Raw genomic sequence first — 27978 nt, forward strand, 5'->3', positions numbered from 1 at the left:
GTTTTTGACAGGCTGTAACAATCCTACGTCACCAAGCCTTTACCTGTTGACTTGGCTATTTGGAAACTTTTCTAGCCTTCCCCCAAAATTATTTAGTTCTGCTTTAACTCCATTATTAAAATGGTAATTGCTGAAAATCATCGTTGATTGGGTTATGTGTAAGGATGAAACTGGTCTGTACAGAGTTTTATACACTAGGTCTTGTCAATTGGGCACAGCTTGAAGATTGAAAGTGTCTTTCCTACTCTTCTGGAATGCAGCTTAGAAAAGTAATTTTTTATTAAATATGTGTGTTCATTTGTTCTCACACTGCTTTAAAGAACTACCTAAGACTGGGTAATTTATAAAGGAAAGAGGTTTAATTGACTTACAGTTCCACATGGCTGGGGAGGCCTCAGGAAACTTACAATCATGGTGGAAGGGGAACCAGGTACGTCTGGCATGGCAGCAGGAGAGAGAGAGAGTGACAGTGTATAGGAGGAAGTGTCACACACTTATAAAACCATCAGATCTTGTGAGAACTCACTCACTATCATGAGAACAGCATGGGAAACTGCCCCCATAATACAATCACTTCCCCCCAGGTCTCTCCCTAAACACCTGGGGATTACAATCCAAGATGAGATTTGGGTGGGACTCAAAGCCTAAGCACATCAATATGATAATCAATGGTGTAAAAAACATGAAATGGAATCTTGACAGCATATTATGAAAACATATTTAGAACTTTTCGGTTTAAAATATTGACCAAAAAGGAGTGCCTGTGGTGTGCAGAATTATAATTAGCCATCTGTTTAAAAAGCATTCACTATGGGCCAGAAACTGTGTTAAACGTTGTGTGTTTGTGTGTACACACACATACATACACATTCTGCTAAGCTGTACTGTACAACAGCACTATGAAGTAGGTGGTATTATGTCTATTTTATAGCTATGAAAGCTTACAGAGTTTGAGTAGCTTGCCTAAGGTCACTCAGCAAGAAAGAGCAAAACAAGTGTCAGAACTCAGAATTTTTATCTCCAATATTCTCCTAACTACCATGCCTCAGTTAAAAATATATAATAAATAATGTAATGTAGTTATTGGGATAGTTTCAGAAGTGATAAAGACATGTATGATTTGGTTCCTATAGCCATACCAAGAAGATAAGACAGATATATTCAGAAGGCTAATATATAAAGGAGTTGGAAATTGTGCACAAAGAAAGGTGGTGAATAAGTAAAGTCATAAATTCAAGGACCATAACAAAAAGCGTCACTGCAGACACTGGACTTGAACCACCATTGAAAACAGTCAGGATTTGGAGATGATAATTAGGAGGATGTGTATTCTAGCTGTGGAATTTATTGTGGGCAAGCATAGGAATGAGAAAGTACAATGGAAAAATGTAAGTAGACCCACCAAGTTAGAGAAGAAGGTCCTGGTTAAGAAAAATGAAAGATTTTTTTGAACAACAGATTATGCAATGAAATAGATGTTCAAGAGTGAAGATAAGTTGAAGATAGGGAGATTGGTTAGAGGCTGATGAAAACCTAGTTTATGGTGGTTTTTGTGGGAACCAAAAGAAAGATGACTTCAAAAAGGAACACAAAGAAATTGATTTTTTTAAGATTGAGACCATCCTGGCTAACACAGTGAAACCCTGTCTCTACTAAAAATACAAAAAATTAGCCAGGCATGGTGGTGGGCACCTGTAGTCCCAGCTACTCAGGAGGCTGAGGCAGGAGAATGGTGTGAACCCGGGAGGCGGAGCTTGCAGTGAGCTGAGATAGCGCCACTGCAGTCTGGCGGGGGAAAAAAGAAAAACCCCCCCAAAAAAAAAAAAAAAAAAAAGAAATTGATTTTAAAAAAATCAGTATGAGTGCATAAAGGTGGAGAAGTGAGATAACTGAAGTTCTGAACTTACATGACTGGGGACATGATGATATTCTTAGGAAGTTGAGTAAATTATGCAGTAAGGTAGGTGATTTTGGGGGATATGTTGCATTTGAGGAGATAAGAACAGAAATATGCAGGAAACACCTGGAGACAAGAGTCTGAAGCTCAGAGAGCTTCTGGAAGCCAGTCACAGAGAAGTTGCAGATTGAAGACCCGAGTAGAAGATAGAGTCTGGGGAACAGCCATAGGCAGAGGGCAGTAGGGAGACGAGAGGACAGTGAGAGGAAATGGAAATAACTGAATGGTTTATAGCATGAAGCTCACATTCAAAAGACCCTCTGAAAAGGAAAGGATGGACAGCAAAGTGTTCACTGTGGATTTAGTTGACATAATCTTGCTGGAAAAATCCCCAGGCTAAAAGACTGAAGAAAATGAAGTGAGATGCTGGAGTGGTATTTAGAAATGAAAATTAACGGCAGAGAGGAAAATTCATCTCTTCAATTGATGGGCAATCGGCCTGCAATATTGAAAATATCCTGTACTGAGATTAAGGGCCTTGATTCTTATTTCTTCCAACAGTGTGACCTTGGCCAAGATGAGTGGTCGGACTAGACAGTTGCTAAGTTCCTTCAAGTTCTAAAATTCCATTGTTCATTCTAGAAGCATTTGTTAATGGACAGTGGGACTCAGTCTACCTCTTCATAACATAGTTGTTCCTGTTGACAATGGCATATAAACTTTGTTACCTAGGTGATAGTGTGTGCAGAAAGATATTTACATACATCACTCAAGGAACAGTTCTCATCTACTGTGACCCCTAATCATGATAAAGGAAAGCAGAAGTGACGTCTGTAATGTAGAGTTGCCAATGTACTCTTTGAGAGTCTGTGTTTTGGGGGTATTGGAATGGGACAGTGGTTTCCAGCAGTACAGTCAACTGTGCCCTCTTGTATATTCACCATTTTTATTCAAATGTGGGATTTTTGCATGTGACTATCTTAGAAAATTTCTCATTTCTTTAACCCCAGTAGTTTATTTCCTGGTTCCCTCTTAGGTTCAACAGGAGGAAAAGTTCTGTCATCTAAAAATATATTATCTGAAATTTTACTCTGGAAGAGGATACACATGAGTTTTCATATTGAAGGAACGTGAGAAGACGTTGCATGTGTAGAAATAAGAATGTCCTTATAATTCAGTCAAATGTAGGGTTGTTAAATGTATATAAACATGAGCAATTAAAATGTTCCAGCCATGTTTCTAGTGGTCTTCAGGAAAGAGCCATCTTTCCAAGTGTCAGACATACAGAAACCTAAACAGTGAAACTCTGTAAGAAGTTTTCAGCTTAAGGAAAAAGGACATGGCTATAGTGGACCCTTTCCATTACATACAGTCTACAAAAACACTCTAGGAATTATCTGGAAGCAGTGTGACTTTCCGCATTCTAACTTATCACCTTAGCTTCCTTTCTAATATCCTCTAGTGCTACACATTTTGTTAACTTGAAAACCTCTTTTCATCGACTGCAAGTCTCTGTTGCTGTGATAAAGCTGGCAGGCCAAGAAGGGCCTTTGAATGACACCGCTCATCAGTTTCCACCCTTGAAGTTCTGAGCATTGTTTTATTTTTAAACAAGAATTCTTCCAGTGTTTGTGACAAATAGAGTATTCAGAATTGATCAGACAAATTTAAAATATTCATATTACAACCCAGGGGTCTGCTTGCTCAAACCTAAAGTAAATATGGGGAAATTTTTATGGTGAATTATGTATTACTTTCAAAGCCACAGTTCCTAAGGATGTAAATTTAGGAAATCAGCTAAACTTTGAAGCATTTAAAAGATCTGAGAAGTACTTGGGAAGCGTCCAAAGACAGGAAATAGCAACATGAACATTCTTAAATAGGAGATAAAAACGTATTCTAGACTTCCATCTCATATTTACTTAAAATCAACAACCAGAACAAAACCTATTAGGTTGTTTCTGTTTTTTAAGGCTAAGTTTTTATGTTGGAAATTGTAGAAATAGAAAAGACAAACATCTCATCTGGGTTTGAATGAAATTTGTCATTTTTGTTCATAGTCTAATTGTCAAACACCTGAGGTGATGTGAGTTAGCCTAAGTTGTGCATTGTTTATATTAGATGACTATTTGGTAAGATGGGTATGTGGGAGGTCCTTATAAAGGGACAGGGAACATGTGATGTGTCCTCTATGCTGCTAGATTCAATGAAGTCAGCCATCACACGGATGGTGAAAGAGAAGAGAGTCTGAGTGTCTGGAATAAAACATTAACCTGGTGGTGGTGGTGGGGAATTTATGGCTAGCTCTTAAGAGATAAATTAAAATTACAAATTGGGTGTTCAGAATTTAGGAAGAGAGATCCATGGGGTTGAGAAAAACACTTGATACTCTTGGATCATGTAACTGGGCACTCTTACACCCTTGTGTTCCATGTCAGAACTCACCCAGTTTATAACTTTTATCCATTTAGATGTTTCTATTTGTATGGTTCTTCTCTATCTTCTGGCTCATTTTCTTTGGTTCATCCAACTTTCTTGTGGGATCTCTGCCTTGGATGCATTTAGTGGTGTTTTCTAAATTCCTTTTCATAAGGGCTTCAGGTATAAGTCATCCCTCCTCTGAGAAATACCACTGGACTAAAATCTTACTTGCCAGTCAAGTCCTGTCTCATCTTTCACCTGAAACTTCAGTCATTTCCTTTGAAGGGTGCATCTTTCACAGTACTCTATCTATAGCCTTTCTTCGTCCAGAGAGGTTATAAAATGACAAGGATTCCTTTAGTTTGTCCTTCTTGGTGACTCTACAATTTGGATTTGATATATTGGAGAAATTCCTCTTTGAACAGGAATTGTTATTTTGGACAGGAATTTGTTATTCAGTAGCTGAATAACATTGACAACTTCTTTGATTGGAAACTTTTAAATTGATACTGGTTCAGCAATAGCATGAGGTTTGGGTTTTGATGAATCTTTAAAAAGAGAAGTTTAGAGACTTGTTTAAGAGATTGTGTGCCAAGTTAGCAAGGTCTGGGAGTAACCTTAGTTGAATGAAAGTTGGGGGGATTTGTCATGTTGAATACAGATGGTCCTGACCATGATGGTCCGATGTAACGATTTTTCAACTTTGTGATGCTATACCATTTGACCCAGCCATCCCATTACTGGGTATGTACCCAAAGGACTATAAATCATGCTGCTATAAAGACACCTGGGACACACACAAAACTTGGAACAAATCAAATGTCCAAAAGATAGACTGGATTAAAAAATGTGGCACATATACCCATGGAAACTAGGCACCATAAAAAGATGATTCATATCCTTTGGTAGGACATGGATGAACTGGAAACATCATTTCATACCAAGGACAAAAAAAAACTGCATGTTCTCACCATAGGTGGGAATTGACAGGAAGGGGAACATCACACACCGGGGACTGTTGTGGGGTGGGGGGAGGGGGGAGGGATAGCATTAGGAGATACACCTAATGCTAAATGACGAGTTAATGGGTGCAGCACACCAACATGGCACATGTATACATATGTCACAAACCTGCACATTGTGCACATGTACCCTAAAACTTAAAGTATAATAATAATAAAAGAAAAAGAAATGAGACGCATTTGGTAGAAACCATACTTCAAATTTTGAATTTTGATTTTTTCCTAGGCTAGCGATATATGGTAGGGTACCCTCTCGAGATGCTGGGCAGCAGCTGTGAGTTGCGGCTCCCGGTCAGCTGCATGGTCACCAGGATAAATGACTGGTACTCCACGGTGCTCTGTGTTGCCAAATGAGTTAGCCCAGCTGTAGGCTGATGTGAGCGTTCTGAGTACGTTTAAGGCAGGCTAGGCTAAACTAAGATGTTTGGTAGCTTAGGTGTATTAAACAAATTTTTGACTTACAATCGTTTTAATTTTAAATTATGTAACCCTATCATAAGTCAAGGATCATCTGTATGTGATAAGCACAATTGAGTGATGAATTTCTATCACATTTAGAAATATGTTTTTCTGAAAATGCAAAAAAATGGGTTTCTACTCACCCTTTTTTCCTGGCTATCTGCCTTTTTCTTCCTGGAGAATGCAGAAATGGAGTGTAGGTAATCCCTTCCCTTAGACTATCGCAGCCTGATCAGACATGGCTGTTCAAAGAATAAAAGTTACACCCCCAGTGAATGACAAGCCTTCTTTCTGGCTGCCACAGGATCATGAACATCTTGTTACCTTATATTTCTTATTTGTAGGGAACATAAAATTCCTACTTGGAATCCTTAGGCTGGCTCCAGTCCTTCCAGTGGCGTAAGAGCTACTATTATGATTTGGGGAAGGGCCAGGCAGATTGAGTTTTGAGGGAAAGTGTCAAGTGAAACCAGAGAAGACGGATCTAGTTCCAAGGAGCATTAAGGAAGCACCAGTGGAATTGTAGCATATTCTGGTAGCAACTTTTTTCTGTGGTTTATACGGAGCCATAGGACTTGATACTACCTTCTCTCCTTGTGTTTCAATCTGTCCTCATCCAATGGGCCTTGGGCTATGGACTGTCAGTCTCTAGGACCACGTGGAATGCTGGTTAAAGCCCCTTCTGTTTCCTTCAGTAGGATCTCAGAGTAACACATCACAAACCTATACCTGTCAATACCTGAATAGATTGCTGAATAGTGTATGTCTATTGCTTGTCAATAAAAAATTCTTATATGTTCTGTCTATTACATATCTTCATCCTGGTAATAGATCCCAAATACCATAATATACAGGTTTGCACATACACACACACACACACACACACACACACACACACACACACACACAACTTTTTAAAATTAATTACTAAGCCATCATCTCTAATTCCAAAGAAACTATCAAAATCTACCCAGATTGTGTGGTAATTTAATTTTTAAATCTAGCCCTGAGAGTTTGGTTTTGGTAAGCAGCATGATACATACTGGATTGCCTATTGAAATGAAGCAATGCAGGGCAGGGGGAAATTTATCTTTATGTGTTCAGAAAGGTGTAAGTGTGCAGAACTCATTTAAGGGTAAAATGTCTCAATGAATCTCTTAGGAATAGGGAAAGAGGATTGTGCGTGTTTGTATACATGTATGTTATGATATTTGAATATCTGTTTCTGAGATGAAAATCACTTTGATATGCAATACTCGTGGAAAATATAGACTTTTATTGACAAGAAATAGAAATATACCATTCAACTCTCAATTTGGATATTGAGGGTCATAGGTTTGTGAAGTGTTAATGTGAAATCTTTGAAAGAAGCCGACAGAGCTTTAAAAGGATGATCCATGAATGTTTCATATTTGGCTTCTTCTTTGTTCATTTCTTTAAAATAGAACTTCTTACAGCTGCTTTAGATGAAATGTAAGTTTTGCATACTTCAGTCAGTGTTATAGCTTTGTATGGTATGCCCATATATAGAGGAGAACCAGGAGGCATATAAAACAGTGAAAATTTCATGAATTTTTTGGTGGTGATGGAATAAGACAAATTTTAAATCAGTTTCTGTTATTTTATATTGTTGTAAAAATTATAATATAATGACATTTTATGTGGATACTGGGTGGAAATAGTGTGAATTCATTTCCTATGTTTGTAAATGTCAAATGAGAAGTCTGACAGTGAGATAACAGTACCATGGATTATGCTTTGCAGTTTCCTTTTTATTTAGTTGACATTTGTATTATTTAACTTGAATATAAAGACTTTATCATTTTTTAAATGCAGATTAGAAAAGTGCCTATAATGAAATGACCCAGAAATAAATTATTATTATTTGCTAGGTTATTTTTCGTGTGTGTGTGTGTGTGTGTGTGTGTGTGTGTGTATTTTTTTTTAAAGAATAATTTTTTTAAAGAATAATTTTTTTTTGCAGAAAAACCCTAAATATTTTATTTTATGTTCTATACTTTTTATTTAATATGTTCTGGGAGCTAAAAGCACTGGCCACAACATATTTAGTGATTCTATAGTATCTCATTACACAGATTTAAAATCATTTTCTTCTATTTTGAACATTGTGATTTTATTTTCACTCTTTTGCTGTTATGAACAGCCCAGAGATGAACTTCTTTGTGGGGAAATCTTTGAAGAGACTTGTTTGCAGTTGTTAATGCATTATCCTGCATTAATGCATTAGACCAAGTGAGAAGTGGGTAAGAGGCTAAGAATGGCTAATATTTGTTGAGTTCTTACTTTGCACAGGCATTTGGATACTGTTTGTCATACATTGTCACATTTCAGTCTCACATGACAGGGTGTATTACTATTGCATTGGAGAGATGAGCATTTGAGACAGGTATCATTAATTATTTAATTAAGAGTCCATATTAAAAATAATATCTATGTGGGTTGAAAACACAGTTTTCCACATTATCATCACTTAAAACATTTTATATTTACTGAATAGATTTTAACAGGTTGGGTAGGGAATGTGATTGTGGAATTCTGTCCTAATTTGAAGGATTTTATGAAATGATGCCCATGGAAATATATTAAATAGCATTTTAATTTTTAACCATTAGAAATTATAAAATAGTGGTAAACATGGCTAAATGATTTAGCAGTTTAGAAGTTTATTCAGACTGGTTATCAGGTTTTGTGATTCCATTGTGTGAATTCAGAGGAAAAAAAATACAGCTTGGTCCATGTCTGCAAGGAGCTTACCATGTAAAGGTGAATAGCTATAAAGGTTCTCTGTGGTGAATACAAAGTACTGTGGAGGTCAAAGTAAAAAGTCATTGTGCTCAGTTAGGGTTTTAAAATAGGTCCCCTGGAGAGGGGGAAATGGCTTGAATGATATGTTGAATATAAAGGATAGTATGAATGAATAGAAAATATTAATAGCAATCTAATTAGAAGGAATAGCATGAGTGAAAAAGCCAAGATGGGATATGTTTGAGCAATGGCCGTCATTTCTGTTCAGCAGAAGTCTATGATGCATAGAAGCCAGTAATAAAGAATCCGTGTAACCGGTGGGCAGAGTGAAGTGTCTACTAAGGTCTAGAATTGCAGAGGGACAGGTTAAGATTTTATGTGGTAGACAGAAATAGCCAGTGAGGCTCCTGAGAGGATTGGAATGTGCTATAAGAAGCTTTATGTAGTAACATCTTTGTCGGATGCGTTAGAATAGCGAAAGAGAATGAGGTTCGTAAGTTAACCCAGGAAACCCTGTTGGCTATCTTGGTTTCATTGAACTCATCTCAGTTCAGCTGAACAGATATCCACATTGTATCTCCTCACCACAGGTTCTGCAGTGTACCTCAGTAATTAAAATGAGGAAGTATTACAGTTAATTGGAATTCTTCAATTTGAGAACATCATGGTTGGTTTATTTGGAACAAGGATAGAAGGGAAGACGGCTTTAGATATTATCTTCTTCACCAGGTGCAGTGTGGATCACACTTGTAATCCCAGCACTTTGGGTGGCTGAGGCGGGCAGATTACTTGAGCCCAGGAATTTGAGAGCAGCCTGGGCAACAAAGTGAGAACCTGTCTCTACAAAAAATACAGAAATCAGCCCGATGAGGTGGCGTGCACCTGTGGTCCCAGCTACTCAGGAGGCTGAGGTGGGAGGATGGCTTGAGCTCGGAAAGCAGAGGTAGCAGTGAGCTGAGCTTGTAGCACTGCTCTCTAACCTGGGTGACAGAGCCAGACCGTGCCTCAAAAGAAAAAGAAAGAAATCATCTTCTCCAATTCCCCTGTATTACAGATAAGAATAGGAAGACCCACGGCAATTAAAAGAATTGCTCAGAGACCCCAGAACCCTATTTGTGTTTAGAGAGCAAGAGAGAAGAAAGGGTCTGTCAGGTAAAAATGTAGACTATAATTTTATTCATGTTTTTCACATTTGCTGTCTCTCCCAATCCTAAGCCAAAAGAGGAAGTTATGGAACCACTCTTAAAGTCAGAAGTATATTTTCAGGCAATATTCTTTTTTTCTTCTTCACTAAATTTTGAATTTCACACTGCCTAAGATTACCCCAGCATTGGAGATGAGCAGGCACTGCTTCCTCACCTAGATTGTTTAAATGAAATTTAGTTAGGCTGACATCTAGATGTCAGAGATTAAACCCATACTGCAGCATCAGTTCAGGATGTAAGAGAAACATTCCCAGACATAAAACAAGGAAAAGGGGATAAAGTTAAGAGAGAAAAAAGAAATAAATGGCTTTTGTACCTATATGTTTCCAGTCTCATTATAAAACCAAGTATATACATATAAATGATTCATTAAATGAACTAGTCTCAACAAGATAAAAGCAGGAAAAAATTTACCCTTTTTTACCAGTTTCCTCGAATAAGTTCTGACTGGTTCATTCCCACTCCTGGGTGAATCTTTGTGCAGATCCATAGCTTTTTTCAGCTTTCTCAGAGCGGTCTCCATTTCTTCAGATATTTAAAAGTCCATTTGAGTCCAGTATCAGAGCTTCCATCTTCCATCCACTTCAAAGCATCTCATTTCCCCCAACCTGAGCCTGGGAAAAGGGCCAGGGTTGGTTTTGTTGACATTTTCCATCCTATTTTTCCGTTTTTTCTCTTCCCTGCCTCCTCCTCTGCTTCACTGTGCTACTTCTGGCTCAGCCAGGCTTTGAGAGGCTAGGGAGAAAAGACGCCATATCAAGAAAGGTCTTTCTTGACTGCTACAGTTACAATCTGGCCTCAGGGTTCTCTGTGTAGAGTTGTAGAAATCTCTTTTTTTTCCTGTATGGGTCCATTGTGTGGATTGGTGGATATTCCTGTGTCTAAAGAGCTCCAGATTATAATTCCATGGCCCTGTCATTTCCTCTTCTTCTGAAACTTTAGGACTGTCCCTCCAGCCTTTGGCTTCCTTCTCACAGATTTCTTCTATTGGGGTCACCCTACCTTTTCAGGAGACCTGTTTCCAAGATGACCTATACCCAGCTCTCTACTGGCACATAGGAAGCACGAAGGCATTATTGTCCTGTCAAACCCTGGAAATGGAGGCCATCCCAACACAGCACAGCTTTTCTCTCTTCCTCTGCCTCCATATGCTCCATTTGCCAGCCCTCTTGGACTTTTACAGATGAGAGCAGTCCCTAAACTTTAGGAACAAATGCCAGCCAATTCAAGTGATTAAGACCCCTGTCATTTGACTTGAAGTCTGTACGTATGTATAATATTTATCCTTGTAGCACTCCAGCAACTCCCTTCAAATAAATGGTCTTTGTTGATCCTTCCTGAATCATCTTCAAGTCTCCCTCATAATTCCTTGAAGTGGGTGAAGGGATGAGAGTTGCCGACATGGTTTTACAGAATTTTGCTGCTTCGGGACTAATGGAATCTGTGGGGGTGCACCTAGCTCTATCTTTCGGAGGACTGAGCAATTTTCACCAATTGTTCTTGACTTTGGGTTTCAGTGAAAATGCTGAGACCACAGGACAAATCTCATTTAATATCCTCTTACCTATAATACTAATATGAAACTATGCATAAGAATATATTATATCTTAGTAGATAACAGAGCAAGTTTTCAAACTTAATAGATCCTATGCCAATCATGAAAAATTAAAGCACCATTTTAATTTAATTTGAATTTGGATTAGAAGAAATATCAAGGAATAAAGTTCAACTTTTAAAAAAGCATCTACAGGTAGGAAAGTTCTTTAAGTAGATTAACACTTAATCTACTTAAAACTGTGTATTGAGAGTCAGGACAAACACACGTGGGGTTCTGAGAATTGAATGGGCAAAAGACAGATTTAAAAATAGATACTAAAACCTTCCAAAGAACTATTACTAGGCTCTTCTAGTTGTATAACAAAAATCTGCTCTTTAAAACAAAAGAGCCTATGGATTCAGTGGAATATTAGTAGCAGGTTTCAGTGGTTTGTAAAGAGGTTTGAATAGGCTATGTAGCTGGGTAAGGAATTATAAAAACATATAAGAGATCTGTGTGCATATATGAACTTAATTTATTCTAGATTATCTTCATAAAAATTATGGAACTTCTTCAAGAGCTTATCTATGCAAGTTACTACAGGTCAGATACAAAAGGCACTATGCATATAAATTAAGTCAGTGAATACATGGAAAATATTTGGAACAGTGCCCAGGTACATAATAAGTTCTATGGAAGTGTGTGTTTTGTTGTTTTATTATTTTATATTCTGTACTCTGTGTAGAGGATTAAGGCATCTAGTATAGAACTGAAGTAGGTGACCTTTTTATTATTTCTGGCCTGCAATTCTGTGATATCAATACTTTCCCTAAAATCAACATTATTGGCCTGAGCCATCTATTGACAGTAGATAAAATAATATGGTAAATAAATCAATTTTTATAGCTCATAGCTAATAATTAGCATCATGTTACATGCAGTGAGTGAATTTAGGATTAGCTCTTTAGACACTGGGACTGGGGATGATTTTTCCTCATCTACTTTTATTCATTTTCTGAATTTCAAAAATAAACCTACATTACTATAAATTACCCAACAAAAACCACAAAAAAGTGATTTTGTTTAAAAATTAACGTAAGTGTGAATTATAGATTTTCCAGATTACCCACATTGTGTGGTGGTGATGAGATGTAAAAAATCAGAAAATTTATGGATGTCTTGATAATTAAGGTTAGCTCCATGAAGAAACTGGAATGCAGCTTTTGTCTAGATAAGGGAAAGAAAAGAACATTCTAGATAGATTGTAAGACTTGAGAGACATCTCAAGGGGTGACAATGGAGGCAAATAAATGAGTTAATTTGAGATGAATTTGGGGCACTGGTTGGGACTTCGGGGTACAACAGGAGAAAGTTGTAAAGGGAAAGAGAGTTTGGTGTAATCTAGTGAAGATTTTATAGCAAGTAAATCATGTTCCAGAGCTAGGCTGTATTAGCAAGTGACTTTAAGGCCCTAACGAGGTGTTGAGGGATAGTTTTTCAGGATCTGTGTCATTCTGTAATGGGTAAAATGGTCCCCTAAACATGAATACCCCACTTGGTACCTGCACATATTACATTACAGGGCAAAAGGTGCTTTACAGATATAATTAAGGCTACAGACCTAGATTGTCTGTGTGGACTCTGTCTAATCATATGACCTTTGAAAATAAAGGAGAGAACTTGCTTTTGTGGGAGTCAAAGCAATATGGCAGAAGTCAAGGTGAAAGAAATTCTAAGCCTAAGAAGGGGTCATCATGTCATTGCTGGCTCTGAGATGTAGGAGCCCATGTGCAAAAACCAGAAAGAGGGCGCTAGGAGCTATGGGCAGCTTCCGGGTGACAACCAGCAAGGAAACAGGTACCTCAGCCCTACAGACATAAGAACTGGATTCTGTCAATGACCTGCATGAGCATGGAAGAAAAGGCTCCCCTAGAGCTTCCAGTTAGGAGTGCAGCCCAGCAGGTACTTTTGCTCTGGGCCTTACAAGAGGCCTTGTGAGAAGCAGAGAACCCAGTTGAGCCACCCTGTACCTGGACTTTTGACCTATACAAATATGAAATAATAAGTGGATATTAAGCAGTAAAATGGGTGATAATTTGCTATGGAAGAGATACTAAACTAATGCACATTTCTTCTTGAATACAAGAATTTGAATTTGGATTTGAATTTGAATTTGAACCCATAATCTCCTGATTCATAATACAGTAGTTCTTTTTTGAATGTCAGAAGCTGCCAGGGCTCAGCTACTTAAGTTGATTGATACCTCTGACGTTTCAAAGTGAATTTTGAAACCTGAAGTCTGTCCTTCATACATTTATAAAGGCTTCAGAATTCTATAGAAATCTAAAAGTTCATTTTTAAAGTAAAGTCTGAAAGTAAAGTCTGAAAAAGCACTTTAAGCACTGTTTACACATTTTCACTGAAATGCTTCAGCCTCTTTTATTCTAGTTGCAATGGGACTGGGCTAGGTAGGTGAAATATAATAAATGGAGGAAATACTGATTGTGAAAGAGTTTATAATTTAGGTGGAAGAAGGGGCTTAAACATATGCAATATTAAAGCAATTAAAGACTGGATATGTCCTTTCTTCTGTCATTCAGCTCAACTATATTCTAATAATGTGATGAGGATGATAATAGCTAACACTCAAATAGCACTTACTCTGTGTCGGATCAGTCAGTCCCGATGATTTATACATGTTAATTCGTCTAAATCTCACAACGATCCTATGAGGTAGAGGACTGTGACTCCACCCCACCGTCAGGAAACTACAGCTTCTCTCAAGGTTGGCATAAAATAATTAGAGATTTCCTACTCTTGTTTTAGATTTTTGGATCTCAGGGTCTGAATCTTGTTCTTCTAGGAGGCTTCACTTTTTAGCAGTTTTTATGCGCAGAATTTCTAGCTGGAAACAGTCTTTGCCAATCTGAGTTTATCCCAATATCAGTCTTTGTAATGTAACATCCCTACAAGGTTCTACAGGCATCTGTCCCTACAAATGAGAGATTGCTACCATAGAAGATCCCTAGAATGCCTGGGACTTGACTGTTGATGTAGTTACACAATTGCTATAGTTTATAATCTTACCTCCAAAGGGCACGATGATTGAGAAAAGATATGTATGGAATGGTGTGTAACATAGAATAAAAGACATAGTAAGGCATGAGTTTAAAAATTATATTATGGCTTTGGAGATGCTTTGTTAAATAAACTATATCATGAAAATCCACCTGAGAATCATTTATGAGCTTTTTGTAGATTGAATAATATACTGGATCTACCAGAAAACACCAAAAAAAGTAACTTGAGACATAAAAATTAAAAATTTAATGATGTAAACATAATGTTTTATTTCATTATTACAACAAAAATTAAAATGTCTAATATAGACTTATTTCCTTAAAATACATTTCATATACAAATTTTTATTTATCAGGAAATTCAGGTAGATCAGCAGTTAGGGCTTCAGAGAAATTACCAATCAGAGGTTGTAAGAGCAGCTTTGAAAACTGAAGACACAGATACACTTGCTCTTTTGAAAAGATGTTAGTGTCGTTAGCTTGCTCTTCTGAGGTCTTGTAAACATCTATAGTTTCTCCTGTTGTTTTTACCATGAAATTCATGAGATTTCCACGACAAGAAATGGTTTCCAGCAGTTATTTTTTATCTATTCGTTCAGATTTGTACCACCTCTATTTCTGTCAGGTGGATTAGATGGCCATAACATCACCAGCTGTTCAACTGCAGGCTGACAGATGTCACCAACTCCCAGGTGACATGAACAACCTCCATGGCCTCCAAAGAGAACATGCTTGTTCTCTTTTGGTAGTGGGGTGATTAGGAAATGAGACATTCTTAAAACAAATCTTTAGAACAATCCTTGGGGCACTTCTGATATATACCTTCGCATGTAAAGCATCTCCTATTGAATCTCACATTTCCACTGTGGACAGTTCTGGGTATTTGAAAGTTCTTACATTGAGCTAAAACATGTCCTTTTGCAACTTCTCTCCATTGGTCTGAATTTCAACCTCAGACTTTGAAATACTTGAAGTTAATGATCATGTTCCCCCTACACCTTCTCAGTAACAACTGTAAACATTTTACTTGTGTTCTTGATCACAAACATATGTACCAGGAATGGTGCCAGGAGTCAGGTTCACAATGATGAATAAAGAAGTCCATTTCAGTGGGCTTATAAACTAGTTTTGGAGCCCTCCAGCTAAAGAGGAGATTTCATTAGAGTGTGGTAAGTGCTATAATTGAAACGAGTATAGAGTGCTATTGGAGTATAAACAGAACTTCACATAGGAGAGGTGAGTAGCACTCAGGAGAAGATGGTACCTAAGTTGGGATCTGAAGGGTAAGTAAGTGACAGCCATACAAGGTGGGGAGGTATTCCAGACAGAATATGTCAAAAGGCCTGGGGCAAAGAGAGAGCATAGTCCATCCAGGGAATAGCAAATGCCATATTTTAATAAGCTTCGAGCATGGATTTTGGAAGGAGGAATGGAGATAGAGATGATACTGAAGACCCGACCAGAAGAACACTATATATGCAGTATCAGACATTGGACTCTGTCATAGTGTCATGGAGAAATCTTTGAAGAGTTTTTTGGGAAAAGATATAATATTATAAAATTTATATTTAAGGATGATTTAGTCTGACTGCAGAGTAGAGAATGATGTGGGATGGAGAGAGAAAAATTAGAGACAGAGGCCTGAGTAGGAGACGGTGATGGGCTGAGCTAAATCAGGGATACCTTACTTCCTGGCTTGGGACTATGGTGTCTGATGGTGCCATTCATGGAGCAGATTTGTGGAGTGCAGCGGAATTGGTAAAAAAGTGACTTCAGTCTAGGTTCAGTGGCTCACTGTTATAATCCCAGTACTTTAGGAGGCTGAGGCAGGAGGATTGCTTGAGCCCAGGAGTTTAAGATCAGTCTGGGCAACATAACAAGATGTCATCTCTAAAAATAATTAAAAAATTAGCCAGGCATGGTGGTGTGTGCCTGTCCTCTCAGGTACTCGGGAGGCTGAGGCAGGAGAATCGCTTGAGCCCTGGTCATGGAGACTGCAGTGAGCCATGATTGGACCACTGCACTCCGGCCTGGGTGACAGAGTGAGACCCAGTCTCAAAAAAAGAAAAAGTGAATTTACCTTTGGAAATGTTGAGTTTGAGCCACTAAGTGGGACTTTCAGGTCCAGAAGGTAGATGGCTATGGGGATCTAGGGCCCAGGAAATATGGGCTGGAAATGCAAATATAATTGAAGTCATGTGAGTGAATGGAAAGAGAAGAAGGTCAAGAGGGTTGAGGATAAATCACTAAGGGACATCAAAGTCTTTATAAAAGGCAGAAGAAGGGGAGCCTTTGGAGAAGAGAAGCAGTAGCCAGAGAGGAAGGAGAAAACCTGGAGCATGGGATGCCATGGAATCCCAATGATTAAGAAAAAGGGAGTGAGTAATAGCCAAGTTGTGCAGAGACGACAAGGTAAATGAGGATGGCTGTGTCCGTCAAGTTGAACTACAGGGAGGTGACTATCTCCTGGTCATTCTCCTGTGGATACTATCTACTCCTCATGGACCTTAACAAAACCAAATACGATCCAGATTTTGATCTTTCTGGAGTCCATTTTTTGTGTGACCTGAATGTCATACCTCTAGTAATATTCCTAAAAACACTGTTATCCATTCTAAGTAATCCAACTCCCATTAACTCAAAGTATGCTTGTACTCAACTATCAGATCTTTTTAATGTGAACCTCTATCATATTAGGTTGTATGTGTAGCAGACTTAATAGACGTTTAAAATCGTAGAAGACTTTATTGCAGTTCATTTTGTTAGTTTCAGATCACTTCTACATATATTAGTCTTTAAATGGCCAGCTATTATCTCAGTTACAATAAAGTTAATAATGCATATTTGTTTGCATTAAACAAGTCTATTTAAGTGATTTAAAAATACCCCTGGCCGGGTGCGGTGGCTCACACCTGTAATCCCAGCATTTTGGGAGGCCGAGGCGGGCGGATCATGAGGTCAGGAGATCAAGACCATCCTGGCTAACATGGTGAAACCCCATCTCTACTAAAAATACAAAAAATTAGCCGGGCGTAGTGGCGGACGCCTGTAGTCCCAGCTACTCGGGAGGCTGAGGCAGGAGAATGGCGTGAACCCGGGAGGCAGAGCTTGCAGTGAGCCGAGATTGTACCACTGCACTCCAGCCTGGGTGACAGAGCCAGACTCTGTCTCAAAAAAAAAAAAAAAATACCCCTAAGTGCCTTGAAACAGATGAGTAAGGATAGATACATTTTATCATCACAGCATGCTTAACAAACACCTCTTTGATGTGATGACAGCAGTTATTGGGGAAATAACTATCTGTTAAATAAACTATTTGGTGGAGAACAGTAGTTTCTTGGCTGGGCATGGTGGCTCACGCCTGCAATCCCAGCACTTTGGGAGGCAGAGGTGGGCAGATCACTTGAGGTCAGGGGTTCAAGATCAGCCTGGACAACATGGTGAAACCCCATCTGTACAAAAACATACAAACAAATTAGCTGGGCATGGTGGCAGGCGCCTGTAGTCCCAGCTACTCAGGAGGCTGAGGTGGGAGGATTGCTTGACCCCAGAAGGCAGAGGTTGCAGTGAGCTTAGATCGTACCACTGCACTCCAGCCTGGGCAACAGAGCAAAACCTTGTCTCAAAAAAATAAGAAAATAAAAAATAAAAGTACAATTATTAAGAAGCATATTTATTTTTTCTAGAATTCCTAAAGTCAATACTAGCTTAACACTATATAATGGCTTAAAAGTTGTATATTTTTTGGGAATAAAACATGGAAGAATATTAGATTATGTTTCTTCTTACATTTAGTTTAGGAAATTGAGAAAAATGGGCTCTGTATTTTAAAAACATTTCTATCATGGCATCAAAATTTAAATGTTTCTAAGATTAATAGATTTGCTAAAAGTCTTTAGGAAAGTTGTGAATTGGCAATTCTATTAAAAATTAATTTGTAAGGACAATCCTTTGGTAACTAAGACCTTTGCCAATATTGCTCTGTCCTCTCAAAATGACTTTCCTTGATTTTTTTTTTCTTTCCTTTTTTTTTTTTGAGACGGAGTCTTGCTCTGTTGCCCAGGCTGGAGTGCAATGGCGTGATCTTGGTTCACTGCAACCTCCGCCTCTCGGGTTCAAGTGATTCTCCTGCCTAGGCCTCCCGAGTAGCTGAGATTACAGGTGTGCGCACCATAGTCGGCTAATTTTTTTGTATTTTTAGTAGAGACGGAGTTTCCTCATGTTGGTCAGGCTGGTCTCGAACTCCTGACCTCATGATCTGCCCACCTCGACCTCCCAAAGTGCTGGGATTACAGGCATGAGCCACCACTCCCGGCCCGACTTTCCTTGACTTTCTAATTGAGCTTCATACCTTGCTTTCAAGGGCCTCCTCTTCCAGGAAGCCTGCTCATGTCTTCTCAGTTAATCTCTCCCATGGAGAAACTCTCTGTCACTCAGAGTTTGCTTGAGTCTTAGCTTTGATGCAAAACAGGTCTGGGAGCCTTTGGATTTTAAGACCGAAGGCACTATTAAACTGCCAGAGGAAAAAGAAGACAGAATGCTGGACATAAGACTGACTCTGATTCTTACTGAATGTCAAGGCTATTTTGTGAACAGCCATGTTCGTTATCCAAGATAGAAAGCCAAAACATTTCAACATGTTTCTGACTCTAGTTTCTGATGGGTAACTAGGAGAGAGGGAAAAATTTGGGATATGTTTTATCGGTCCTTTAATCATCCTCTATTTAGACATTTACAAGGCCAAATATAACTGTCAGCTGCAAGTGCTTTGAATTGCATAGTTGTTTTATATTGAGTAAACTATATTTTAAATTAAACTTGAAGGTTCTTAAAAAGCTTCCTTGCAATTTTCTTTGTACTTGAATAAATCTTGTCTGTCGAACTGCTACTATAGTAAGTGAATCTTATTTGATTGGATTATAGCATAATTTTATATCTAAATACAGTTGAAGGCCACGTTCCTTTACAAATGAATTAAATTAGGGGAGTACAAAGTACAGACTAAAAATTTTCCTTGAAATGAAGGTTGAAATATGGGGCCTTGGAGAAAGTAAGATATTTGTTGAATAGAGCAGTGATTTCTCACCCTGGATGCAATAGAATCACCTAGGAAGCTTGGAAACAACAACGCACACTGATGCCTGGTTCTCTCCCGATATTCTGATTTAGTTGGGGCCCAAATATCAGTATTTTTTTTAAACCTCTCCAAATGATTCTAATGTGCAGTCAAGTTTGAGAACTGCTGAACTAGATGAAAACTCAAGCTATATAAGAAAGCATTTCCCAGTAAGTAGACAAAAAGTAGTGACCAAATAGCAATTGGAAAAGAAGAAACATGAGAAAAAGATGAGGGAGGGAAACTTTAATGTAAAACTAGTAGAGGTTTACAGTCCCTTATTCACAGTCCTACATTAGAAAAACTCTGAAAAACAAAAGTTCTTCATAACTAACTTGGTGGCAAAATCCAACCAAAACTGAACGTATTTGGTGGCAAAACTCTAGGCTTTTTCTAGTCTTCCTTTATCCCATTTGGTTTGAATAGTAATGCATTTCACGGAAGAAATATTAATGTATCTGACTACAAGTTGCTGCCCCAGACCTCACCGAAGATACCTTTCTGAAATGTGTAAAATTTTGAATTCTGAAATACATCTAGTCCCAGGGGGTTCTGAAAAGGAGTTAAGGATTATAGTAGGGAAGGGTTATGATAGGAAAAGCCAAGCTAATAATTTACTGTTTCTGTCAGATTAAGAACTATGCATTTTTTTCTAATGACCTAGGCAGTGGTTTTGTATCCTCATTGGATAAAAACCATGGCCAGTATCAGAACATGGTTCTACTACATTTGGTACATTTCTCAAGCCTAACCCAACAGTGGCTCTATTTCGGGCATGGTGAGAGGAACTCAGGTTAGCCAACAACACAGTTAGATTACAGTAGAAAAATCATCATTGTCCTATAAAAGACTCTTCAGCATAACAAATGACTCCAGAATCTACAGATTTGAAACAACGTGTATTTATTATGTTAGTACCGGGTCTGTCTCACAGACCCTGGCGGATGGATGAAATGAGTACTCAGACACAGGTAAGCAGTGTGAGAGCACCTAGGTGACTGCCTGGCTCTAGTGGCCAGAGAGCAGCCCTGAGAAGCTGGAGCTGCTTGGTTTTATTCAGTGCAGGTGCAGTGCCGAAAACCTGGAGCCAACACTACCTGTAGGTAATTAACATTCATTGTTCCCCTTTCATGGAACGTCAGGTGTACATAGATGATCAAAGGTCAGTTCCTAGTCAACATAAGTAAGCAAGCTTGTTTAAGATAAATTCCCCCACACTCTTTTGTACCTACTCCTTGCCCTCTGCCTCAGTTTTATAGAACAGCTGCCTTCACCTGTTCTCCCCCAGGGCTCTGCAGAACCTTCCGACCTTTCAGAAGGTTTATGTCCTTCCCCTATAGTTTTTCCCACCAATCTGACCGATCCCCCACATGTTGGGAGTTGAGAAGCACCTTAGCTAGGTAGTTCCTGCTCAGGGTGTCTCAGGAGGTTTTGGTCAGAATGTCAGCCAGAGCCTTAGTTATTTGAAGGCTCAACTGGCACTGGAGTATGACATTTCTTTTGCAGTGCCAACAGGTCCCTTGTTAGCACACAAAGAAAAGTGTAGTCCCTGTTTATGTAATTGCTCAGAGTTTTAGTTTTCAATTCAGTTTCATATAAACCTAACAATTATTTGCAAAGGCCAGCTTTGAATCCTTCTAACATGTTCTGAAGATTTCTGCTGGGAGTAGCTTATGACAGGGGAATGCCTTCTCTGAATTTTCATTGTCCACCCTCGGGAAGTTTTTTCTCTCCCCTCGGTCCTTCTGTATTTTCTCCTTCTGTCTTTGTATAGATAGGGTTGTCTCTTTAACCACCTCTTGTGGGCTAATGAGTGAGTGTCAACTGCCCAGGATAATGCGAAGAAATGGCAAACAGGTCCCTGCCTCAGTGGAGTTTCCAGCCAAAATATAGGCATTAGTCACACAACTTTAAATGATTAATTGATTGCTAGGTCATTTAAAAAAACAAAAAAGAACTGTGAAGATGCTGTAGCAGCATAAAAGGGATCTTACCCAGTGTGTGCTCTGCTGGATCAGCACTTTCCCCTTTGCATCTTGTAGGAAGACTAACCTATCTTTGGGTTTCTTTTTTTTTTTTTTTTTTGTCAAAACCTTTTTCCCTCCCAGTGCAGAAACACGGAAGCTATCGTACACCCTGCTTTGCATAAAATACTTGTATCCTCCCATGGCAGAGGTTCAGTTGATGTAGTGTAGTACAGTACAGTAATCTCATTTATTTTATTTAAAAAAGCAGCCTAGGTTCTAAGTTGAACTGTGAAGTTCTTCGTGCCTTTCTCACTGCCTGTCTCTCACCCTCCCAAGTGCCCTGGAAATGCTCCATTTTTTGCTTGCTCATCTCATTCTTTCCTTTCTTTCTCTGTCAACTCTTTGAAAAGCTGTAGTGTTATACAATGGTGGGAATATAATCTTTTCTTTTTCTGAGCTGTTTCTATTTTGGGCATCATTTTCTAATTGCAAAAGGAAAAACTGAGAATCCCATAAAGGGAATTCAGGTGTGGAAAATTAAAAGAGGAAGCTGGAGATGACTGGTTTTGATCCTTTGTGAGCAAATTAAGTGATCCACCTCGTGCATGATTTTCCATCTCTGCCTTCTCCCTGTGTGTGTGCCACAGTGGGGTTTTCCCTGGGAGGTCATAGAATCTAGAAACCATTGACAAGACCCTTGTGAATGTTTATAATCTGCCTCTTTGTCCCAACTCCAAATATTTGTGACACTGTGAATGAAGAAAATCCTAAAAAAACTGATAATACTACAATAAACCTTACAAACAACTTAAAATATGTAAAATATGCAGTAATTGATATTTTTACTTTGATGCTTTTTAAATTTATTTGAGTATGCATACCAGTACTTACGAAGGTTTTCTTGTGGTCATTCATCACTTCTGTCTGCCTCAGTACTCTTCCCGCTAAGTTCTTTAACTGTAAACTTTCCAACTGTGAGCATTTTCAGAGCTCAAACTCCTAAGGTTGGAGAGGGACTGATTGTCTTCTCACTGCTGTGTAATTTTCCTGAGAGAATCTTATGGTGTCAAAGAATCAGCTAAATCAAGACTATGCATTTTTGAATGGCTTTCACGTAGCCCATCAGAGTAAGTGCAGCAATAAAGACAGTACGTGGGATAAGCTGCCTTCTGCAGGGGTGATGATGCCCTGGCCGTTGAGAAAGCCAGTCCTAGGTGGAGTCTCAGGATCTAGCATATTGCTACACTTGCTTTCCAGTAAATGAGTGTAGATTACATTAATTTGAATAGCAAATCTGCAATTTAACCTTGAGCTCCCTTTAAAGTGTCATTACTGCAATATATTCTGCTGCCTGATACCTCCACCCCCCGAAAAAAAATCCCACCATCACCAGTTCCAAACACCTGAACACACAAACTTCTGAGTTTAAGAGATTGTGTCCTGAAGGGGAGAGAGCTTCCTCATTATGGAATTTTTATTGATACCTTCATGTTATCTTTGAAAGTGACTGTGCTTATCATTTTTGTCACTGTTTCGTGTTCTGCTTTGAAAATGTTTTCAAGGAAGGATTTAAGTATTCAAAGTGAGAAGGATGAGAGTGAGATTAAGTGCTAAAAACTTTGGACAAGTAAGTAGGGTTTAAGACGTTTAGGATTTTAAAGGTCATCTAGTCTATTCCCATTTCACCTGCCCTATGCATTGATGATGCTTGCTATTATCCAAAATGGTTGCTGTAAACCTGTCAGACTTGCAGTGAACATTCATATTTGAGCAGAGGTCCAATTAAACCAGGATTACCTATATCAACTTTACTAGAATTTCTATATATTTCATCTTTATTATGGTATCATGTGTATTTTAATAATTCATAATTGTATTATATCTGAATATTATATAGTTTTTTTAGGTGCTTCCCATCATCACAGGGTAAATACCAGTGTTTTACAATGTATACATTCTGGCAACTAACTTTTAAAAAAGTAATTCAATATGATTCTTCTAAAAGTTTCTATGCAGAGGTTTTTCCATGTACTAAAAACAAGCAAAAATCAAAAAAGTGCTGGCAGCAAACTTAGGTTTAATTGCAACAGCTCTGAATTTGGGTTGGATAGCTAAGAAAAAAATACTGCTTTTGATGCCTACATTTTTCTTCTTCTAATTTGATTTCCCCCTCTAATATTTTATTAGATGCAGAGAGAGCTAGCAGCTGTTATTGCTTTGAAAGCAAGGAAGTCTGGTAAGTCGTCTTTTATGGGGCTGGAGGAAGATTCTAATTCTTTGGGGGTATTTCACATATCATCTGGTAGTGTGCAGTTGAGTGTATCTCAGGAAGTTGTGGTGTAGAATGCAAAGAATTATACCATTTGTTTTTAAAAATCATTTGTTCTGCCATCAGAATAGCACAGGATGTTATATGTAGTTCTTTAAGATAAAATGTCACTGCTTTGCTCTAATCTATTTTTGATTTCAAGAAAAAATGAAATTTAAAGTTAAAAATATGTTTGAAGTCCATTGCAACCATATAAGGATCTAGGTACATGACAAAGTAAGCCGATCACCTTGTATAATGTATCTTAATGACAAAGGACAATGGGTACTGTAGAGGTGGTCTTTTTTATAAGGCTTTAAAAAAATCTCAAAGTAGTTTCTTCTAAAAATAATTGAATTGCTTAATGAGATTTCAAAGCAAACATTATTCCTAGGATTGCTTGATAGGTCTGATTCCTCATACCTATAGGGTATAATCTGTGGAAGTAACATGTGGAAAGGAAAAGGGGGCTTTCAAATACATTTTAAAGGAGAAAAAACATAATCTGCTAGAATCCAATATGAAATGTAGACTCACTGAAGTAGAAAAATGCTTGCTTAGATGGGAGGAATGTCAGTAGGAGGCATTCTTTGCTGCTCCTCCCTTCGGAGGGAGGAGGTCAATGCTGAATGGAATGAAAATCACAAGGGAGGTACTTCTTGGATAATGTTAAACTAGAATAAGACGTTTCAGGCAGAAAGATTATGACAAAATCAAAGTGATGACCAAACTTGAAGAAATAAGATGGAATGGAAATGTCTCAGGAACACAAACTGTACATTTTATATCTTTCTTTTTCCAGTTAGAAACCCTAAGAATTTGATTTTTTTCTCAGTTACTATTTGAACCAAAAGACCTTAGTGTGAATTAGCTTATTACATTCATATGACTTTCTTTGTTGGTTTGGCAGATGTTGAGGACATAGAGACTGGAAGCTATAAAGGTAGTGGGAAGGAGGATGCAAGGAATAGCAATCTTGGGTATTGAACAGAGGGCGGCATGAATAAGGCTCCCCAGTGAACAGCATTATATTTGCAGAGGTGGAGGCCAATGTAGAGAAAGGACATCAATAAAGATTGCAGGAGGGAAATGCAAATCAAAATCACATTGAGATTTCTCCTCATCCCAGCTAGAATGGCTGTTATCAAAAACACAAAAAATAATAGATGCTGGCAAGAATGTGGAAAAAGGGAAACTCTCATACACTGTTGGTGGGAATGTAAATTAGTACAGCCACTATGGGAAACAGTATGGAGGTTCTTCAAAAATGTAAAAATAGAACTACCATAGGATTCAGCAATCCCATGGAAATCAGTGTATCAAAGAGATATCTGCACTCCCATATTTATTGCAGCACTATTCACAATAGGCAAGATGTGGAATCAACTTAAGTATGTATCAACAGATAAATGGATAAAGAAAATTTGGCACATATACACGATGAAATATTGTTCAGCCATGAAAAAGAATAAAGCCCATCGTTTGTAGCATCATAGATAAGCCTGGAGGACATTATGTTAAGTGAAATAAGCTAGGCACAAAAAGACAAATACTGCATGTTTTCACTCATATGTGGCAGCGAGAAAAGTTGATCTCATTGAGATAGAGAGTAGAATGATGGTTGCTAGAGGCTGGCAAGGGTAGGAGGGATGAAGAGTTGGTTAATGGGTACAAAAATACAGTTAGATAGAGGAGTAAATTCTCTACTGTTCAATAGCACAGTATGGTGGCTATAGTTATCAATAATTTATTGTATATTGCAAAATAGCTAGAAAAGAAGATTTGAAATGTTCTCAATACAAATGATATATGTTTGAGGTGATGGATATCCCAACTACCCTGATTTGATTATTACACAATATTTGCATGTATTAAAATATCGTGTACCATACAAATATATACAATTATTATTTATCAAAAAAGTAACTCTAAAAAAAAGATTGTAGGAGGGAGGGCGTAGAAATAAATTGTGCTGGAGCTGATCTTGATTCTTGTCATGATAAAGAGACAAATGTACAGTCCGTACAAGTTGGGATGACAGTGTCTTGAAGGATAGGATTTGATTTTTTTTAATTTCAGAATAAAGTAGAGAAGTAATAAAAAAGTTATAGCACGTCATTGCCAGAGAAAGAGCAAGTAAATACAGCTAGGGAGGCTGGAGAAGGGGTGGCTGATTTACATGGAGTGGGATTGGAAAGCCTCTGATTTAGAGATTTTTGAGCCAAGACCTGAAGTTGGTGAGGGAGTGAGTCCTGTGGCTATCCACAGAGTATTTGGGTGGACACATTGTGCCAGATGGGTTTGAGAGACTGCAAGGAGGCAAGTGAATGAGGCTGAGAGAGGTAGCTTTGCAATGTCAGATGAAGAAGTTTCAACTTTCTGCAGGCGGAGGGAGATGAAGATGAGCAAGCAAGACCCGTACATGTTAGATTGTATAATGTCAAAGACTGGTATGAAGTCAATTTTATTATGTTGTGATGTCACTGTATGAGATTTGCATGTCTGTTTTCCTTACTTGATCAGTGGAGTTTGGAATGTGAATACAATTTTGGCAACTGCTCAGGGACAGAGTAAAATGATCTCATACACTTATACTAATGATGGGGACATAAATTCATAGTTTTTCAGGAAAGCAGTTGTTCAGTATATTCCAGTAACTCTGTAATCCAATAGGTTTATATGACTGGAGGTCTGGCTGTAGGACATAATCAGAGATGCATGTGAAGATTAAGATAGAAGAATATCTGTTGCATTTTTTTTAACAGAAAGTAGAAACAATCCTTAATTCCTTATGATAAGGAAATAATAAAATTGATAGATCAGTGCATTGGAATATTAAACAGCTTTTAAAATGATGTTTGGAAGAATTAATATAGTAATTTTTTCAGTGAAAAAAGTTGTATACAGTAGCATGTATTCTCTTTTTCATGATGAAAATAGCTTTATTTTTTCTTGCTATCATAGTAGAGCATGCTCATTGAAAAAAACTTTTGTAATACATGAATGTATGAAGAAGAAATTTGAAAGTTATGTATCATCTCATCAATATAATCACTAATACTCTTATTTTATTTCCAAACATTTTTTAATTTTTAATTTTAATTTTAATTCTTTGTATTTTGGCTATTTCCAATTATTTTTTTCTTTTTTCTTTTTCTCTTTTTTTTGTTTTTTGTTTTTTGTTTTTTTGAGATGGAGTCTCGCTCTGTCGCCCAGAATGGAGTGCAGTGGCACAATTTCGGCTCACTGCAACCTCCGCCTCCCAGGTTCAAACAATTCTGCTGCTTCAGCCTCCCTAGTGGCTGGGAATACAGGCATGTACCACCACACCCGGCTAATGTTTTTATTTTTAGTAGAGACAGGGTTTCGCCATGTTGGCCAAGTTGGTTTTGAACTCCTGACTTCAGGTGATCCACCCGCCTCTGTCTCCCAAACTACTGGGATTATAGTCGTAAGCCACCGCACCCAGCCACCAAATTTTTAAAATTAATACACAGGTATTATATATTAATATGCTGCTGATTTAATAAAAGGATCATCTTATATATGCTCTTTTGAGATAACTGTAGATTTGCACACAATTGTAATAAATAATACAGACAGATCCAGAGTATCTTTTATGGAAGTTCCCCCAATGATAACATTTTGCAAAACTACAGTACAGTATCACAACCAGAACATTAACATTTTCATCAACACAGCTATCCCTCATGTTGCTCCTTTATAGCTACACTGACTTCCCACTACCTCTTTTCTCTTCTTAATTCCTGGCAATCACTAATCTGTTCTCTATTTCTGTCATTTCAAAAATATTATATAAATAGAATCAGACAGTATGTAACCTATTGAAATGGGCTCTTTTCACATGGCATGATTTTCTGAAGCTTCATTCAGGTTGTTGGTTGGATATATCGATAGCTTTTTCCTTGTTTTTGTTTGTTTGTTTGTTTGTTTTGAGACAGGGTCTCACTCTCTCGCCCAGGCTGCAGTGCGGTGGCACGATCTCAGCTCACTACAGCCTTGACCAAGGAAGGCTAAAGCAATCTTCCCACCTCAGTCTCCTGAGTGGCTGGGACTACCGATGCACACCACTACACCTAGCTAATTTTGTTTATTTTTTGTATTGCTCAGGCTGAGTGCTTTCTTTTTTATTGCTGAATAGTGTTCCGTGGCATGAATGTACCGTAATGCTTTTAACCA

At 38.1% G+C, this 27978-nt stretch overlaps 1 protein-coding gene across 1 annotated transcript in view; it reads left to right on the forward strand.

The window, feature by feature from the left end:
* Positions 1–27978, forward strand: part of RAPGEF5 (Rap guanine nucleotide exchange factor 5) — a 239561-nt gene that overhangs the window by 66906 nt on the left and 144677 nt on the right. Inside the window, exon 7 of the mRNA XM_032759601.2 lies at positions 23658–23706. Coding sequence (XP_032615492.1) covers positions 23658–23706 — 49 coding nt within the window. The remainder of the gene's footprint in view (positions 1–23657; positions 23707–27978) is intronic.

This window comes from Hylobates moloch, unplaced genomic scaffold, assembly GCF_009828535.3.
Source record: "Hylobates moloch isolate HMO894 unplaced genomic scaffold, HMol_V3 SCAFFOLD_1, whole genome shotgun sequence".
Classification (NCBI taxonomy): Eukaryota; Metazoa; Chordata; class Mammalia; order Primates; family Hylobatidae; genus Hylobates; species Hylobates moloch.